The sequence below is a fragment of the Microtus oregoni genome, unplaced genomic scaffold (genome assembly GCF_018167655.1).
Source record: "Microtus oregoni isolate MIOR12 unplaced genomic scaffold, Mior012 000009F_ref0000495, whole genome shotgun sequence".
NCBI classification, from domain to species: Eukaryota; Metazoa; Chordata; class Mammalia; order Rodentia; family Cricetidae; genus Microtus; species Microtus oregoni.
Window position 1 is genome coordinate 56,764,291 of NW_024543068.1, and position 19,879 is coordinate 56,784,169.

General features: G+C 35.9%; 2 protein-coding genes across 4 annotated transcripts in view; one reads left to right on the plus strand and one right to left on the minus strand.

Moving 5' to 3' along the window:
* The window catches only part of Cog5 (component of oligomeric golgi complex 5), a 235,607-nt gene that overhangs the window by 151,944 nt on the left and 63,784 nt on the right, over nucleotides 1–19,879 (minus strand). The window lies entirely within an intron of this gene.
* Nucleotides 8,822–18,880, plus strand: Gpr22 (G protein-coupled receptor 22). Of its 2 annotated transcripts, XM_041657985.1 has the most exons (3): nucleotides 8,822–9,213; nucleotides 10,134–11,151; nucleotides 12,596–18,879. In XM_041657985.1, the coding sequence occupies exons 2-3, from the start codon at nucleotides 11,066–11,068 to the stop codon at nucleotides 13,917–13,919; spliced, it is 1,410 nt and encodes a 469-aa protein (XP_041513919.1). In that variant the 5' UTR covers nucleotides 8,822–9,213; nucleotides 10,134–11,065; the 3' UTR covers nucleotides 13,920–18,879. The 2 variants fall into 2 exon arrangements, with proteins under 2 accessions (XP_041513919.1, XP_041513920.1); XM_041657986.1 differs by lacking the exon at nucleotides 10,134–11,151 and having other exon boundaries at nucleotides 12,596–18,880.

Consider the following 19,879-nt stretch of genomic DNA (forward strand, 5'->3'; position numbering starts at 1 on the left):
GTGACTGGGGGTGGGGTAGGATGAGGGATAACCCTTCAGTCATCAAGCTGAAACACAGAACACATGTTCACAACTGAAAGCTACTATGGATACTGAAAACTCCCATTTCCAAATTTCACTACACATGCATATATGGACATGATGTCATATCAAGTGTAATAACTGACCCAGGCAGAATTAGAAATTTGCAAACTGCAGGCATTATAAACCAAACTATCTTTATGGCAACTTGTTTTCATAGCTTAATGTCTCAAGGAAATTATTTGCCCTGTAATCTTGTTTGCTTCCAATTTCCAGGAGGATCTATATATGGTTTTCCTTGGGTTCACCTTGTTATTTGGCTTCTCTGTGCTTGTGAACTATGGGCTTAATGACCTTGGTTTATGGCTAGAGTCCACAAATGAGTGAGTACATACCATATTCATCTTTTTGGTTCTGGGTTATCTCACTCAGGATAGTGTTTTCTATTGTCATCCATTTGTATGCAAAATTCAAGATGTCATTGTTTTTTACCTCTGAGTAGTACTACTACTACTAATGTGTATATATTCCTCACTTTCTTTATCCATTCTTCCATTGAGGGGCATCTAGGTTGTTTCCAGGTTCTTGCTATTACAAATAATGCTGCTATGAACATAGTTGAACAAATGCTTTTGTAGTATGATTGGGCATATCTTGGGTATATTCCCAAGAGTGGTATTGCTGGATCCTGAGTAGGTTGATCCCGAATTTCCTGAGAAACCACCACACTGATTTCCAAAGTGGTTGCACAAGTTTGCATTCCCACCAGCTGAATAAGGTACCAAGCCATGTGGCTAGCACAGACAAGAATAATTGGTTAATGTAAGTTATAAGAGTTAATAAGAAGTCTGAGCTACTAGGCCAATCAGTTTATAACTAATATAGACCTCTGTGTGATTTCTTTGAGACTTAATGATTGCGGGGACCAGGAGGGACAGAAACCCCAACAACAAGCAGGTCCTCATGTTACAGCCTGCTTCAAATTTTAGCACAGGAACGAACAAAACTAATGAGGAAATAGTTTAAGTTTAGTACTTCAGAGATAAGCATTAAAAGTCAGTGTGACAGCATAATAAAACTATCTCAAATAAAGAGAATTTTACAATTCATTGCTCAATGATACTAGCCTAGTATGATGAGATTTATGTTCAATCCCCAGTACAGCATAAAAATTTTGAGAGAAAGAAAAGGGTGGGAAGGGAGGGAGTGGGGGAGGTGCACTTGGTAGCTGGGTCAGGAGGGTGGTACTGTGTAAACACAGAGACTGCTTATATCTTAAATTAACCCATTTGTATTATTTTGTATTTCACCATGAGGCTTGTTGTTTGTTACCTCTTGCTTCTTGGGCAGCTAAATGGCATCTGCCTCCTTCAGCAGCTACATGGCGTCTCTTTGACTCTGCCTACTCTCTCTCTCTCTCTCTCTCTCTCTCTCTCTCTCTCTCTCTGTGTGTGTGTGTGTGTGTGTGTGTGTGTGTGTGTGTGTGTTCATATTTCCCACCCGGATTTGCTCTGCTAAGCTATTGGCTGAAAAAGCTTTATTCATCAACTAATAAAAGCATCACATATACAGGACATCCCACATCAGCACTGCTGTACTGGGAAATAGACTGAGTTCGCCAGGAGCCACTAGGCTTTTGAACTAGCTGTGATTACTCTCCTTTCTATTGGGTTTTTGTAAATACTTCTTGACATGTAGTAAACCACTACTGTGAGAGTCACCTTTAAAATCTGAAAGTATCCATACTATCTACATAAGAACACCAAAATCACAGCATTAAATATTTATCCAGCAGGGCTGTCAGAATAACAGAATAAGAGCAATGGGTAGGTCCTGAGGCCCCAGCCATACTTCAGCTTCTTTGAATTTGAGCAGTTGCTACTTGCCTGCAAATCACAGAACAAGACATTGAACAAACAGAGCAACTATAGTCAGAGTCTCTAAGAGGCTACATTATTCTCTGGCCCAGGGATTGGTGAGTGGAAGACTTGCAAGGGAGAACTCTGGCATGGGAAGGCTGTTCTTTCGCTTTGGCTCCTCATACCAGGTGATACATTCTCCCTCCTCTACCCCAACCCTGTGCCTCCTGCTGCAGCTCTAGCCTGACTCAGTGTCTCCTCCTTGCAACTGAGCTTTCCCCCACAAAGTCTGCACAAATTGACAGACATCTCTGTCTCCAGCAACAAGAGTGTATTCTTTCCTCTTCAGGAGGCTCCTCTCACCTGGATTTTACCTAGGCAGCTGAGTTTGAAGTAAAAAGAAAGAAGGAAACCTCAGAATGCAGGCACAAGGAACACCTGCAGCAATATGAAACCCTTTTTTATCTACACCCAAATCTCATGGTGACTGCTCAACAGATGAATGTAACACATATAAGTCTACTCAGTTCTGTATCCTCACTATTGCCACCTTTCACTGTAGCTCTTGATTCAATGGCTACACCACACTGCCCTGTGTCCCTGCAGCTTGCTGTCTCACGCATGAACTCACGTTTTCCCTTCCATCCCAGTCTAGAAAATGAACAACAGCCAAAGCACCATTCCAGCAGCTTTATCCACTGCATCTTCGACTAAATTCACTAGCAGGTAGAGCAGAAGCTTTGAAGACTTACTCTTGACAGCTGCTCTACCTTAAACAGACAAAATAGCACAAAGCATTACCTTTGCCAATATCATGTCCTTGAACCAAAAATATCAAAAATTGTAAAGGTTCTGGGATACAGTCCAGTCTGCTTATAAGCCACGATGCTAGTCTGCTACTATTTCACAGACACAAACAGAAGGTATGTGATATAAAAACTACATGGCCCTCTACCATGGGCTCTAGAATGATGTGGGATTCTATCACAGCTAAAGAAGACCAAAGTTGGAAATGGATCGTTTTCAGAACAAGCAGAGCAAATCTATCCATCTGTTCTTTGTCTGGGGAGTCATTACTTCATCCCTCAAGGGAGAACATCCCTGGGAAAGAGACCAGATAAAGAACAGTCAGAGCTTGCATTCTTGTCAAATTCAGCAAGAAGATTCAGAGATGCTTAAGACTCATGACAGACAGCTGCCAAATATACTCCTATCCAATCTAAAATCAGAGATGCTGAGAAAATAAATAAATATAACATGTATGTTTCTGGGAGAAGCAAACGATATCTCTGTGTACAGACATTATTGTCTATATACAGAAAAGTCTATGTAATTTATTTCAAAAGCTCTAAGATTAACGCATGAATGTAGTAGACTTGTAGGATACAAGATTGTCTTAGCTAGGGTTTCTATTGCTAGGAAAAGATAGCATGACCATGGCAACTCTTATAAAAGGATAACATTTACTTCAGTCTAGTTTACAGTTCATGACCCTCATGGCAGGAAACATAGCGCCAGCATGTAGACATGGTGCTGGAGAAAAAGCCGACATCAGGACCAGCAGACAACAGGAAGGCAGAGAGTGATACTGGGCCAGGCCTGAGCATCTGAAACCTCAAAGCCCACCCCTAGTGACTTACTTCCTACAACAAGGCCACACCTCCGAGTAGTGCCATTCCCTATGAACAAAAACTGACTGCTGTCATATACCCTAGCAATAAGCAATTGGAATATTTTAATTAGGTATTGCTTTGATAGCATTAAAATGTAATAATAATGTACAAATCTAGAAAAATATGCACATGATGTATACGCAAAGAACTAAAGAAAGTGATAAACCACAAGTGAACATGAGAAAAATAACACAGACACTATGCCAATGACGTTAATGATTCTCCACAGCAACAATCCAAATACTAACAGGACTTTATTATGGTAATATCTCCATTCAGATATGAGAAAGCAGCAGCAACTGAACATATATCTGTAAAGGAGGATAATGCATGTTCCTGAACCTGTAGTAGAATGACAGCCTACAAGAGAATTTCCCACCTTCCAACTCTAGACACAAAGAATGGCACCTTTCTGAGAGCAACAATAATAAGACATCTGGACCATAGGCAACCATTTAGTTATGTTACACAGAAAACAAAACCTGATATAGTTTTGTTAAATATATAATACAGCTGATCAAACTGACAGCTTCAAGGTGGAAATGGATTTGATATTGTATAATAAATATCTTAAGTAAGTAAATTATGCAAAGAAAGCAACAGAAAAGAAAAACCAATGGGAAACAACAAGCACCTGTCTGTATAACTCTGTCTACAATAATAAATAGGGTTAGAGAGATGGCTCAGCCTTAAGTGTACTTGTTGATCTTCAAAGGATCTGGGCTCATTCCCGGCACCTCCATGGCAGCTAACAACTGTCTGTAGCTCCTGTCCAAGAAAATCCAACATCTTCTTCTGCTCTTTGTGAACACTGAACACACACTGTATACAGACACACAGGAAGACAAAACTCCCATAGACATAAAATTAATAAATTAAAAAAAATACTATAGTCATCAACAAAACCTGTGTAGATGGGGTCATATGTAGCCCTAGCTAGTCTCAGATTTATCATGTCACTAAGTAATGGAAGTGAGCCGTGGTTATCTGACAGCTACCTTTGAGGTACAAGGATTAGTGGCATGCAGCAGCACACCCAGCCTATATTTACGAGATACAAAGAGGCGTGGATACAGTTTTTATTTGTTCTTACAGGTAATGAGTTATACTATTGACACAGCCCTGGCCACTCCTTCCTGGACTGACATCGCAGAGGATGGTCCGTTTCTACTGTCCTAACAAAGTATTTGATGTGTAAGAATTAAAACCGAGAAGTCAAATGAAATTTCTGAATTGGCTTGAAATAGAAAATTCCATTCTTTTTTGAGCTCCAGTATCAGAAACAGAGTTGACAATGTTAAGTATTCTTTGGGAAAGCACTCTTTCTGGAGTAATAGAGCTTCAAGAGTGATTTTCTGGGATAGAAATTCCCTTTACATATATACTTTCCCCCCAAATACGAATAATTAAAATATTTCACTAAGCTGAATTTTTTACTTACAAACTCATGAAAAATATAATATCAGAACTAGCCACAAACTTTTAGGAATTAAGAATGTACAATAAGAATATTTATAACTAGAAGAAAAACATAAGTTCTGGAAAACAATTTTGACCTGTATTTGGAGGTTAGATTCCCATATGCTGCTCAATTATCATTAGTAAAGGCAAACTGTACACCCAGTTTATAAGGTAAAAAGAACCAACCCATGAAATTACTTTATAATATAAAACTTTATTTAAATCACCAGCTGTGTAGGTTGCACTAGGTGAGCTAGTCGAGGCAATGATGGAGAGCTCACCCAGACAGTAACTATGAGGGAAAGCTGGCCGGCTGACCAACCAGTTACAACCCAGACCCAGAACCAGGGCTATGAGCTGGTCCACCCCAATATCCATGAACTGTTGGAGCATGTGAAGGGGGCGAACTTACAGATCCAAAACAGAAGGATCTCCCCGAAACAGGACAATAACAGGATACAAAGACAAGCCCCAGTGAGAGCCCATTAGTGATACTGCAGCAGAAATCAGAGGCCTCCAGCCAGACTGGAGACATGTGACAATGAACCCTGGCAAGTAAAGATGAGTGAACTAAAGGACCACACTACAGATTCCATGATAAAATTCTTTTTGTTGTTTTTTGTTTTTATTCTGTTTGCTTCTTTGTTTTGTTTAGATTTTCTTTTGAGTTTTTTTGTGGAAGGGGATTGAGGGGGGTTACATTGTAAGGGCAGAGGGTAGATGCAAGTGGACAGGGAGGTAGGTGGGATCAGAACGCATCACGTGGCATCTACAAAGAATAAACGTTAAAAAAATAAAAAAGAAACTTTTACCTATAAAAAAATAAATCACCAGCTGTAGCATCTTTCCAAATTAGTAGCTTATATGAATACTTGTATTAAGTGCATAAGTGTGAAAAAAACCTGATACCATGGAAACAAGAATCTTCATAAATTCTAAAATGTAATTTGATATGCAATTTTTCATAAAAATAATATGATCTGATTTTCTTACACATAGGGTTTCTCTGTGTAGCCCTGGATGTTTTGGAACTCACTCTGTAGACCAGGCTAAACTTGAACTCAGAAACCCAACCTGCCTTTGCTGGGATTAAAGGTGCGTACCATTACACCCAGTTTTTTAACCTGATTCTTAATCTAATATCCATTATTACTGTTATTAGTTTATTAGTAAAAACTAGAGGGTTTTAAATTCCTTTGTGAAAATTTTAGAAACATACAAGTACTAAACAAATTTGTGGCTTCAATAATGCAAAAAATATTAGACTAAGTATTGTATTTTAAAAACTGCTATTTGTGGCTTCTCATGTATCTTTAAAAACAGCTCAGTTGTACAGGGAATGCACAGAAATGTCCATACTTGAGCTTTTATGCTACAATTACTACTTACAAAAAAATTCAGATTTTGTTTCTCAAAATAATCTGACTATAACTTAGAAAAGTTATCCCATTAAGAGAGAAGAGAAGCACAGAAATATCCTTCAACAACAACAAAAACCAACGCTATACTGTTGCTTGAATTAGAGAGTGAACTTGGGTCAACCAGTGTTAACGGCATATACTTTTATAATTTCAAGGAAACAGGCCCATTAGCTCAAACAGTGGCTTACAGGGCTCTAATGAACTGGTACAACATACCCAGACTTCGGCAAGCCAAAAGATCTCTCTTTGCCTTTGTTTCTTCTACTTAATCGAGATATTTTGATAATAAACCTAAGCAAAAAACTCTCTGGCAGGGAAACACTATATAGATTTTTTATTATGTTAATAGTTTCTATATTCCAATCATAATTCTCAGCTGATGCTAAAATGTTCCCTCTGACTTTAGTTTTTACTTTAAAATAATATTTTTTTATCATCTGTCTTTAACATATTTGGCACTCTAACAAGATCTTTTTCCATAACTTTGAAAAATGCATGAATAATAAATAGCACAACATTTTCATTTTTAGCATTACCAAAATCTTACAATACAAAGCTATACAGAAATTTTTCACAATACACAACAAAACATCCGCATTACTTTCAATTTCTAAAGAAATGCAATTCAAACCTTATGTACTTATCAACTACTCACCAGTAAAGCTTGACCACTGACCATCAAAGATTATAAAAAATCATATTACTTTTCAAAATTGTAAAAAAATAATTATAATGATATATTTCTGTTGTTCCCCACCCCCACCCCCTGCCCCCCTGCTTGGAGCTGAAGACAAAACCCAGGGCCTTAAGCACTCTATCATTGAGCTAATCCTCAACCCACCACACTCCACTTTTTTTTTCCCCAAGACAGGGTTTCTCTGTATAACAACAGCTCTGGCTGTCCTGGAAATCACTTTGTAGACCAGTTGGCCTTAAATTTACAGATATCCACCAGTCTCTGTCTCCCTGAGTGCTGGGATTAAGGGTGTGTGCGAACACTGCCAGCTTCTATAATAACAAAATTAAAAAAAAATCTAGGATACATTTTGAAAACTCAAGACTATTTCTAAAATATTGGAAATAGGTAATGATTAATACATTAATAGTACAGCCATCAGCAATGTGTTCCTCTTTGACTCAGTGGGTAACATTGCTCACTGCCAAGCCTGACAACCTAAGTTCCATCCCCAGAACCCATCTGATGGAAGGAAAGAACCAATTCCTGAGAGGAGTCCTCTAGCCATGACATGTGTACATGGCAGGCACACACACATACACACATAAGTGTAATTTAAAAAAGAACCTAATCACAACATATATCTAAATATATACATCTAAAAAAAGTATGTATCCTCACTAACAAGAATAGAAATATATTTAGAAGTACCCACAAGACATAGAAATTTAATTTTAAATGAATATATTTTGTTTTTAAAAGTACCCACAAGACATAGAAATTTAATTTTAAATGAATATATTTTGTTTTTATACATTCTTTTGTTTCTTTATAATCATTTTACAATTGCTTAGCTGTATAGCCTATGAGGACCTCACCTTTTCCTTTACCATACACATTTACCAGCAGTATTAGCAATCACCATACACAATGTTTAAGAAAGATGTTCATTTCAAAAATAAGAATAGCCCAGTGAGATCAAATATTAATAGCAAATGGTCATTACACAAAAATATAAGCACAGGAGAGGACTGAGATTACCATTCCCCAAACTGAAACAATTACGCATATTTATGCTCCACCGCCATGCAAGCAATGGAATATTTACAAATGTTTTATGCTATAACCACCTTAAGTCCATGTGATTATAATATGAACAAATGAATGAAATGAAGGAATATCTGAGTGAATGAATATTGAAGTCAAGATGACACAAAACCATGAGATGGTCACAATGTGAAATACAAAGAGATGACTTGAATACAAATAAACTAGTTGAAATCAAACCTGGTTCACTGTAAAGACGCAGGACTTTCTATCTGTAGAACAAAGAACCTCAACCCAAAGCACACACAACTACTAAAATAGTCAAATCCAGTTAGCCAGCCTTAAAATGCAACATTTTTTACTCTGTAACCCCCTCTCTCACACACATACACATAAAAAAAAAAAAAAACACCCTATTTTCTTGTGTTTGGCACTGGGGAATCAATGAATCAGAGCAAAATACACATTTTTAAAAAGACCAATTTGCTCATATTCCATTTAAGAGCAACAAACAACCACTTAAAAACTTAGCCTTTTAAACAGCATCCTTATATAAAGTGGGGTGTGGGGGGGAGCCCTTCCATACATAGGAAGCAGTTTAAACCAACACAACTGGCCAATCAAAATTAGTGAATGCACTGCATCTCTCTGCAGTGGGGAGAAGCGACAAGGTAGGCTGTCACTCTGCAAAAGCTGCTCAGAGCAGACTCTCCTCTGAAAAGCAGCGTTCCTTTTCAGAAAGACTGGCTCAAAGGCTGCCTGGAGACAAGAAGCCTTCAGTATGCGGAATTACTTTCATTACGTATTTTCAGATGCCTATTGACTCCACAGGAGGAAGAGTGAGGGACTGCAGCCGAGAAGCCGTATGTTGCCGGTTCTATACATTAGCGGACTGCTGAAACAATGGCACAGGACACACATTCCCATTAAGGTCATTCTGGAGAGGTTTTGATGACCCTCTTCCCTGAGCCCTCTACTAACAAATGAACAAAATGAAACAATCAAAACTGGAAATGCTTCAGCTACAACAAGAAGTGGTCAAATCTTTAGCAGAGGTAAGATGTGTTCTTTATATAGTGGACAGCTGCTTTTGAAGCAGCAGAATGGGGTAAAATTACTTTGGAATTTTTAGCCTAAATTTTTAAGTTTGCTTGTTTTCCTATACTTATTGGTAAACAGGAAATTTTTTAATTTACTTCTATTAAGATGTGATGTATTTTAAATGTAATTTTTATGGTGTACTGTTAAATCAAAAACTATTCTGATGTCTATAATTTACTCCAAAGACATTAGCTCTTAAGTCATTTTGGATATACCAAATATTTATAATGTCACTAGTATACCATTTCTCAAGTGCTAAAAAAAGGTTTATATTTCTTATAAAAAGCTAGCTTACTAATTAGCTGTTTTATGTTAAGACTGTGATCAGGCATGTTCATTGAAAATTATTAATTTGCACTTAAGATTTTTTTACTACTGTTTACATTTCACCCACATGAGCATATCATAAAAGAGATTTATAGTGTCTTATCGCAGAATCTGTTTTAATGAGTTAAAAGTTCAAGCCATGTGCTAATAACTAAGCAAGCTGCAATATTTCCCAGCATGCAGGACATGTTAAATTTATTACCGGGGGTAATGGCAGTCTGTTTAGTAAATACTAACTGTTCATAATCTCTAAATATTCAACTTAGCTTCTAAAAGAGAAGAAAAATAGTTTAAGATTTCAGTCTTTCTCATGACCATATTTTAATGCTCACTCTGCTGCTAAATAGGGTAATATATGCCATCTTTATTATGAAAAAGAAATTTTAAGAAACTTCATTTTATGACTATAGCTATGCCTACTGCAATACACTTTGCTTATTTTGAGAACAAATTCTAGATGGTTTTAGTTTTTTAATTAAAGTAACTTGTACTTAATTCAAAATTATTAGGAATCCTATTTCTTATTCTTTTTCACCTTTTTCACAAGGGCCCACAACTAATTCCATATGTACAACTGACGATATGAAGAACGCCACTACCTGAGCAGCTCTATAGCTCTCTGAACCACAAACTGCTAGATATTCTTTTAACACAGGACTTTTAAGGAACTAAGGAGTTAACGCTTCGGATTAGCTCGGCTGGAACGTAACAAGCTGACAGCATCCCGTGAAGATGCTACACAGAATAACCACGAAAAGGGGGGAAAAAATAGAATTGTAAAAGCCTAAAGACCACGGGAAAATGTTTTAAAAGGAAAGATCTAGCACTTTAACACAGCAGAATTATGGACACTATTGGATTCTGCAGGAACCCGTGAAGCAAAACCTTCAAAGGGAAAACAGCACGACATATCAGTAAGCAAACGAAGCTTTAGCAAGTGTTTTCTGTACTATCCAGATATTCACAGCAATTGATTTAACTAATAGAGTTTTCCATCTGAGCTTTATGACCAATTATGTATCCTCTTCTAATGAGAACAAACCAAATTAAATAGCAGATGGTTTTTATCAAAAGAGCATGTACTGGATTTATAATATAAAGCAAATTATGTGATCAAGAAATCATTTTGAAATAATGAGAACTGCTGCAGAAACAGACTGCAAACAAATGGATATCTAAATGCATTTTAGAAGCTAGAGACATTATGTTTCCTTTTCTGTCTTCACATACTCTGGAAAACAAAGAGACACAACCTATATTCTTTCAAAAAGGAAGTGTAATTTCTATCATTTGATGAAGTTTCGTTTGTCCATGACTTTCTGAGGAGGAAAAAAAAAACCACGAAAATTGTGTGCTGTTCTTTAGAAATCCATCAGCCAACTAAATCTCACAATTTGTACAGCTGAAGTACTCAAATAACAAAAGAATGAATTCCTGCAAGACATGAAATAAAACACACTGTTATCAGGGAAAAAATTCATGTCAAAATTGTCACTGACATCATGTATCAATTTGTGGAAAACTACCATGGTGAGCCAAAAGGCCCATAAGGCAGCAGGAAACAGGTAGGTCAGAAGATGCATGCACGCCCATGGGAGGAAATAAATTGGTTTCTTTCAGTGCTCGTACTTGTCATTCTGCTTTATTAATTATAAGTGTGATGTGACAAAACAAAGACCTGGTGTTCAGTCTGTCAGTTCAGAAAACTTGGCGCTCTTAACATTTTCCATTTTTATAGGATTTCAGTAAGCTAATCCATTTTATATGGATAAATATGTGTCTAGTAATACCCTTTATGGCTCAAATGAAATTAATGTTGTCATGTTTCTGAAATAGTGCCCTAAAATAACAAGCCTAAAGTTGTCAAAGGTAACATCAATTAAAATGTCATTATGAATTTTGAAAGTTATTAGGTTTTATACTTCAGGTTGGAATATTTTGCAGTTTAATTGCTATACCTGAGATGTGAAATATACTTGCATGTATAAATTCATGTTTTAAGCTGAATTTTAACTTTAAGCTGTTCAGTGTAGACCTCTCAGAAAAAATCAGATACAATTTTTATAAATGACTCTAAACTCCCAAAATACTTATTTGAATGAATGTTCACTTCAGAATTTTTCTTCAAAATTACTCACTGTCTGATGTGAACCAAATGTCTCGCAGGTAAAGTGAAAGTTAAAAGCTTCCTCAAAAAATGGATGTCAGAATATTCTTTGGAATTTCAATTTTTACCTCACAAATTAAACAAAATATTACATTAATAAAACCATTTCAAAATCATCTACTTCTTACTATGTATCAAATTTCAACTTCCTCTTTCTACAGCACACCAGAGGGTGTGGTCGCAAAACACATCAGCCACAGGAAAGCTTTTTACTAAGCTTGTTGCTTTTTCCAATTTCTTAAAGTCTACTGTAAAAATGTAGTGGGCATATTTACATGATGTACAAAATTCCCATCGGTTGCCTCTTTGAGAAATGACCTCAGTGTCCACCCTGGAGTGGGCAAGACAGCGTGCGATGGGGACAAACTGGTGCGTGTGCCACTATTCTTACTTTAAATCTGAGGAGCAGCTGCACCCACAGTCACCGTGCTAGAGCACATGGAAATAGCATTTACCTTCCATCCACTCACAGCACTGTTTAAGTGAAATCTTAAACCATTCGACCAAAATTACTTTTTCACACTAAGTAGTGCTCTTATTCAGACGCATAATTTCTTTAAAAATAAAACCTTAGTTATTTCCAATGAAGTAAACCCTTGTAGTATGAATAGTAATTCTGCACTACAGAGAAATGATCCCCATATGGTTATTTCTTCAAAAAGAGAAAACACCAAAATCAATGCAGGCTTGATGTTTCCCAATTCTACATTTTGCATCAATAGCTTACAAAATTAAAAATTAAACTAAGTACATAATAAAAAGATATTTTTGTTTACAAAGAATACCACGTCTTATATGTCACATAAATTGCCAAATATCAAATATTCTATTTTGTTTTTCAGGGGAAACACCAACTGTTCCAAAAGAATGTGTTTTTCTCCTGTTCTGGGAATCAACATGCAGTCTGAATCAAACATTACAGTGCGAGATGACATTGAGGACATCGACGCCAATATGTACCAACCACTATCATACCCATTAAGCTTTCAAGTTTCTCTCACTGGATTTCTCATGTTAGAAATTGTGCTGGGACTTGGCAGCAACCTTACTGTATTGGTACTTTACTGCATGAAATCCAACTTAATCAACTCAGTCAGTAACATTATCACAATGAATCTCCATGTACTTGATGTAATAATCTGTGTGGGATGTATTCCTCTAACTATAGTGATCCTTCTGCTCTCACTGGAGAGTAACACTGCTCTCATCTGCTGTTTCCATGAAGCCTGTGTTTCCTTTGCAAGTGTTTCGACAGCAATCAACGTTTTTGCTATCACTCTGGACAGATACGACATCTCTGTAAAACCTGCAAACAGAATTCTGACAATGGGCAGAGCTGTAATGCTAATGACATCCATTTGGATTTTTTCTTTCTTCTCATTCCTGATTCCCTTCATTGAAGTAAATTTTTTCAGTCTTCAAAGTGGAAACGCATGGGAAAACAAGACACTGCTGTGTGTCAGCACAAGTGAGTACTACACTGAGCTGGGGATGTATTATCACCTTCTGGTTCAGATCCCCATCTTCTTCTTCACAGTTGTAGTGATGCTCATCACATACACCAAGATACTTCAGGCTCTGAACATCCGGATAGGCACCAGATTCTCAACAGGGCAGAAGAAGAAAGTTCGGAAGAAAAAGACAATCTCTCTAACCACACACGAGACCACAGACATGTCACAGAGCAGTGGTGGGAGAAACGTGGTTTTTGGTGTGAGAACTTCAGTCTCTGTCATAATCGCCCTCCGGCGCGCTGTGAAGCGCCACCGGGAACGACGAGAACGGCAGAAAAGAGTCTTCAAGATGTCTTTATTGATTATTTCTACATTTCTTCTCTGTTGGACACCAATTTCTGTTTTAAATACCACAATTTTATGTTTAGGCCCAAGTGACCTTTTAGTAAAATTAAGATTGTGTTTTCTAGTCATGGCTTATGGAACCACTATATTCCACCCTCTCTTGTATGCATTCACCAGACAAAAATTTCAAAAGGTCTTAAAAAGCAAAATGAAAAAACGAGTTGTTTCCATAGTTGAAGCTGATCCCATGCCTAACAATGCTGTAATACACAACTCATGGATAGATCCTAAGAGAAATAAAAAGGTTACCTATGAGGACAGTGAAATAAGGGAGAAATGTTTGGTACCTCAGGTTGTCACAGACTAGGGAGAAGTCTAAGCTTCACCAAATCTACATTCAGAAGAGTTTTAAATTTAAATTGTAAAAACTGATTACTGCCAAATGTAAGAGAAAAACATTCTCAGTATTGGTTATGTTGTAAATTTTCAATGTGAATGTCAATTAGATTAGGTCATATATACTCAATTTCTTCATTATTTAATGTATTTGTTGCATGGCAGTTTGTTAAAAGTAATATCATGTGTATATTGTCAATATTATGTCCATCAGAAGATACTCATGTAAGTCATATTTTCTAAAGAATAAATACATAGCCTTAAAACAGTGTATAACTTTAAAATGTAACTGACACAGGTATCTACATTTTTAAATGTATGAAACCTATTATTTCTAAGCCACAACCTAGATATATTTATATGAGAAGTTGCATAAAATTTAACACAAAAATTATAGTCTCAGAACAATCAAGGGAAGATTTTCGGTACCACTATGTTATATTTCTGTTATGATAAACTTGTTATTATATTTTAACAAAAATAATGAACTATATATAAACCTTATTCTTTCTTATATATAACACTTACGTGGGCAACCATAGACTATATTAGTATTTTAAAACCATGAACCAATTAATAAATCAATTCTGTATATGCACACAAAATTAGGGAAATTTTTCTAGTTCAAGCTTATTACATAAAAAGATTGAATTCTATTACAAGGATGATATGCCTGTAATACAAATGAACCAACAATAAAGGGAGGGAAGAAAGCTACATTAACACCAGCCTTGTTCCTTCACCCTCATTTTGCCTGATTCTACACCAAATATTCTAGGTTATGAGGAAATACTGGTTTTAAAAACTGCAATAAAATAATTTTTAATTTAATAACAACTCTACCATTTTTGTATAACAGAAATTAACCACGTAATAGGGAAGACTGAGCAGAGGAAAGAGAGGCTCCTTTCTGTCAACTGTAGAAAAGCCTAACAAAGGCAGCTGTTTCTAATTTTAGATTCATTGCAACTTATGTGTGGTAGAATTTCTACAATGTTCCTTCCTAGTCACCTGTGGTAGAATTTATACATTGTTCCTTCTTAGCCTTCAAACTACAGCAGCTCTGTTTCCACTCTCCAGGTGATTAAAGCAACAATAAACTGTGTCACATTTCTATTCCACCACCATGTCACTTGAGCATTTTTCTCTCAAACCCTCAATACATGTTAGAAAATGATTACTAATTGTAATTATAGATTGTAAGGAATATGAATAATTTTGTAACAAACAAGAATTTATTACTTGCTATAATAATCTGGCAATCTGTAGTAATAATAAAGACTTAGCAACAATTTATTTAAAATAGGTAAAATACCTACTATATATATTACAACCAGTTAGTTTAACAAGAATTATTCTATATTTTAAATACTATATTCAATAAATGAAGTAAAATCATTTTTAAATTTAAAATCTCATGTTAAACAATTCATTATCTATCATTTTTATACAAATAAATGAGATTCATTTAATCAACTTTAATGACTAGCCTAATCCCTAGGAAAAAGAGCATGCTACAGGAGCTTGAAGTCACTAAGGTTTCTGGCAAGCTAAACTGATTTATTTCTGATAATAATGCTAGCGTGTCAAAACTTGGCAAAGACCTGCTTTCCTACTGCTTTACGAAATTAAAGAAATACTGCAGTTTGACAAAATGTAACATAATCGATTAATTTTTTAAACCCTAAAATTAAGACTTAATGGTGTTAAGAAATTTTTCACTCAATAAATGCATTTGGCTTACAATATCTAACACCTTAACTAAAACTTTTAATGCATTTTGTACTTGAACTTCCAAGCATGACTTAAAATATTAGCACCTAGATTTACAATCTTAATTTTAAAAACTAGACTACTTTTAGTGTTCATGTTAAGAAATACCTTCACTGTGTTTTCAGTACTTTTAATCATAAGGTTTAATAAGCATTACAAAGAATTTAGTATAAAAGTAAGTTTCTGCCATGTTGGCCTAATAGTTTCATGCATTCTGATTTCTGTACTAAAAAAAAATAAATAGCAATCATTATAACTTTGCCCTGTAAGCTGCTATTTGTGCACTGAGCATCAGAGTAAACTATTAGGCATTTTGCCCTACTGTAACGAATTCTTGTAGGATAAAAGTGTACACCTATTGATTTATAACAAGCAAAATCTACACTTCCCATACCTCACAGAAACCTCAAGTAGCTTTTTAATGTGTTAAACATACAGTGTGTAAAAACTTTGTTTTAAAAAAAAAAGAAAGAAAGAAAGCAACTGTTGATCTTGTGGTAAATGAGAGCTTAGACGATCTTAAGTTTTCCTTGATTTTTCATTCCTCTATGGACAAACAGAAGCATTGTTTTCCTCACGATGTCTTTTGCTTCAATGTGCAAATTCTTTACGCTTCACTAGTAATTTTACTCCAAAAAGCATCCTTGCTAACTTTTCCTCTATTGAAAATACAATAGAGGCATGAGTTAATTTGTATAGACAGCATCTTATAATTTTATTTTTATAACTATGTGCTTTCAATCTATGCTGTCGGGCAGAGATGCTACCTTCTATATTCAGTCAAGTTAACTATTCAAAGCATAAGGTTCATAAAATTCAGAAATTTGTATTGCCTTTCTTGTTCTATTGACAATTTAGTAAATTTATTACTTGACCAAAAAGATATTCAAACTTATTATAGAGATTAACTTTTTTTACAATTATGCTTTTTAAAAGACTCTATTCTATACTTGACAACAATGTCAGTCATATTAATGTAAGTTTTTCATCTCAAAAAGAGCTACAGCAAAACATCAGTTCTCCAGGTTAAAACTGTGGCTTCCCCAGTCAGTCAGGTGCTCCAATGGAAAAGCAATCGCCACACAAGTGTGACAACCCTAGTTTGACTCCTGACCCACAAAGTGGTCCTCTGACCTCCAAACATACTGGTCTTTGAACATGTATGTACACACACTCTAAATAAAAATATTTTGTAGTCAGACTCAGGAATAAACAATCTAAAATTTAAGAAAACAATTACTAGAATTTTATTACACACAGAATCTGAGGCTATATTTCAGGGTGAAGGTATACATCAAGCACTGCTTATCAGAAATGCTTGGTATGGAGGATTTCAGATCGCTGTAGGTATTTTGGAATACCTGTATATATTTTATGGCATAACTTGCAGATGGGCCCAATTCTAATTAAGAGTTTCATCTATTTCATAAACACATAATCTAAAGGTAATTTTATGCCATATTTTTAATGTGTCTGCATCTGAACTGAAACCATCACATTAGGTAAAGTGTAGAATGTTCCTCCTGTATCTTGTTCAAAAGGTTTCAGATTTAAGAATATTTGGATTTTAAGATGAAAGATGCTTGAGATATCTTAAAAAGTGTAAAAGTACCTGAAAGAGGAGGCAGGTTGCAAAAGGTGATAAAAGAAGAATATTTTAAGAGACCAAAAGAGAAAACAATTATACAGAATTAAATAATAGCATAATAAAAGTACCACTGATGAAAACTACTACAGCATATTCCAGAAAAAAAGAAAATTGTTGTTTGGAAGGAAAGCTGTTTGGGAAGTTATCTTGGGGCCATTATACAAGGTCTGAAACGCCAGCAGAAACACAGGAGCAAGGGAACAACAAGAAAAGGACGAGCCTCCAAAATCACCAACAACAGAGTTAGAGTATAACATGCATAGAACGGGCTGAGGAGGGCTCAAAGAACAGGACAGCATTGCCGTTGCCCTGATACTAGAGAGGGTCTGGCCAAAATGATTGCAGTAGCCCAGCAAAGGGCAAACAGCTGGGACAGGCAGTTACAGCTACTTACAGCCACAATCAACAGGACACATGAGCAACCATGAAAAACAGATTACCTTCCATAAAGGAGATATTTAATTACACACTGTTCAAAGTACATCAACAACAAGGGCCAAATGGCAAGAATCTGGGGGTAGAAAATTCAATAAAGCAAAATGAATATTCCTCATGAATGTTTTTATTACCAGAAAATATTTAGACTGATGGATTTTTTTTTGGAGTTTTTTGTTTTATTTTGTTTTCTTGGTTTTGGCTTTTGAGACAGAGTTACACTAACCCTGGCTGGTCTGGAACTAACTACACCAACCTGAATGGTTTCAAACTCAGAGACATCTGCCTTTGCCTTCCAAGTGCTGGGATTCAAGGCATGAACCACCATACGTAGCATCTAAGATAAAATTTTAAGACTGATTTTTCTAAATCATCTACTTTATATACCTTAGTTAATCCATTGCATCTTCCCACTAAAGCATCTTTTTGAATAGTTTCATTTATGGGGAATTAAAGAGCCCTGGTTTACAAGACCTGAGCTCCCGCACCACTTAAAATGAAGTGTGATGGCACCAGCCTGGTCAGGAGGGTCAGAGGTTACTAGGGTCATCCGTGGCTACACAGTGTGAAATGCCGAGCTTAGGGCTAACCTGGTTACATGAAACCATTTCTCAAAAGAGAAACCACATATAATAGAAAACAAAAATATCGTCCTTTGCTTTTTTATCCCAATAATTCATAGTAAGCATCTATTCAACTCACTATATTCACATCTTCATTCTTTGCTAATGGCTGCATAGGTTTTTGTTGTTGTTTGGTTTGGGTTTGTTTTTTTTTTTAAGATAGGGTCTCACTATGTAGTTCTGGTTGTCTTGGTACTCACTCTGTAGACCAAGCTGGCCTAGAACTCAGCATCTAACTCCCAAGTGCTGAGATGAAAGGCATATGTCACTACTTCTGGCTCATAAATATAACATTTTAAATTAAGATTTTTAAAATATAGCAATATTAAGAAATATTGACAAAGTATAAAATAATTAAATCTTTTTTTATAGACTCAAATAGCTTCGAGCTATATTTCAAGATCACCTTGGAAAACTGCAAAAAAGGTTTCTATTTCTTAACTTGGTATCAGAAGCAAATGTTTTTTCTGACTAGAACAACTTTTCTTCCTTTCCTAAAATTAAATGTGAAATAAGTAAACAAAGCAAATCTTTGGAGAGTAATTTCTTTACAGCTCAGTTTTACTTGCATGTGTTCTTGAATGCAGACTGCTTCGGAGACATACATATTGAATCCAAAGAAGTGATGTGTGAGCTAAGTTGTAATAAAATGACATCTAGTACTAACATAAGAGAGAAAAATAAGGAAACACAGCTAGTCAAGGGCTGGAGGCACGCAGCTCAGTGGCTAAGAGGACTTGCTGCTCCTCCAGAGGACTTTAGTTCCATTCCTACCACCCACATCTGGAGGCTCACAACCTCCTGTAACCCCAGCTCCAAGGAACAGAACACACTCTTCTGGCTTCTGCAAGCTCATGCACACGTGTGGCATTCAGACACACATACACAAGAATAAAAGTAATAAAAACACATCTTTTTTTTTACAGACTTAAAGTACTTAAGGGTACTCAGCTTCTAGAAAAATACAAATAGAACTGTGAGTTAGAGCTAACAAAAAAAATTAATTTGAAAACTGAACTTTCTCTAAAAATTATTCAAACAATGAAAGATATGCCAACTGACTGGCTGAATATATTTGAAATATAGACATTGTACCATTAAAGTATAAAATCTATTAAAATACTAAAATAAATTTGCACATATATGAAAAGAATGGTATCATGGTCAGAAATGCAACAGTGGCCTTATTACTAATATAAAGGCTGTGTGATCTCTTAAGAAAAATTCATTTTTACACCTGAGTAGAGCTGAGGAAATTCAATGAAAATATTTCTCACCATCCTCATTACTTATAAAACAAAAAGTGACGATAACCCTAAGTGTCTCTACCCTTCTGTCACACGGTTTTCTCAACCCCAATGAGATGACCCGGGATTTCAAGCATGACAGTCTTGCATGTCACCAGCAGGTGGTAAAAGGGGCTGTCATTCATGTCACTGCTGCTGATATTAG

What these genes read in the sequence shown, in the direction of transcription:
- Gpr22 (XM_041657985.1), top strand. Translation starts at nt 11,066, where the DNA reads ATGTCAAAATTGTCACTGACATCATGTATCAATTTGTGGAAAACTACC. An exon ending in CATAAGGCAGCAGGAAACAG is followed by an intron (nt 11,152 to 12,595) that starts GTAGGTCAGAAG and finishes TTTGTTTTTCAG; the next exon opens with GGGAAACACCAACTGTTCCA.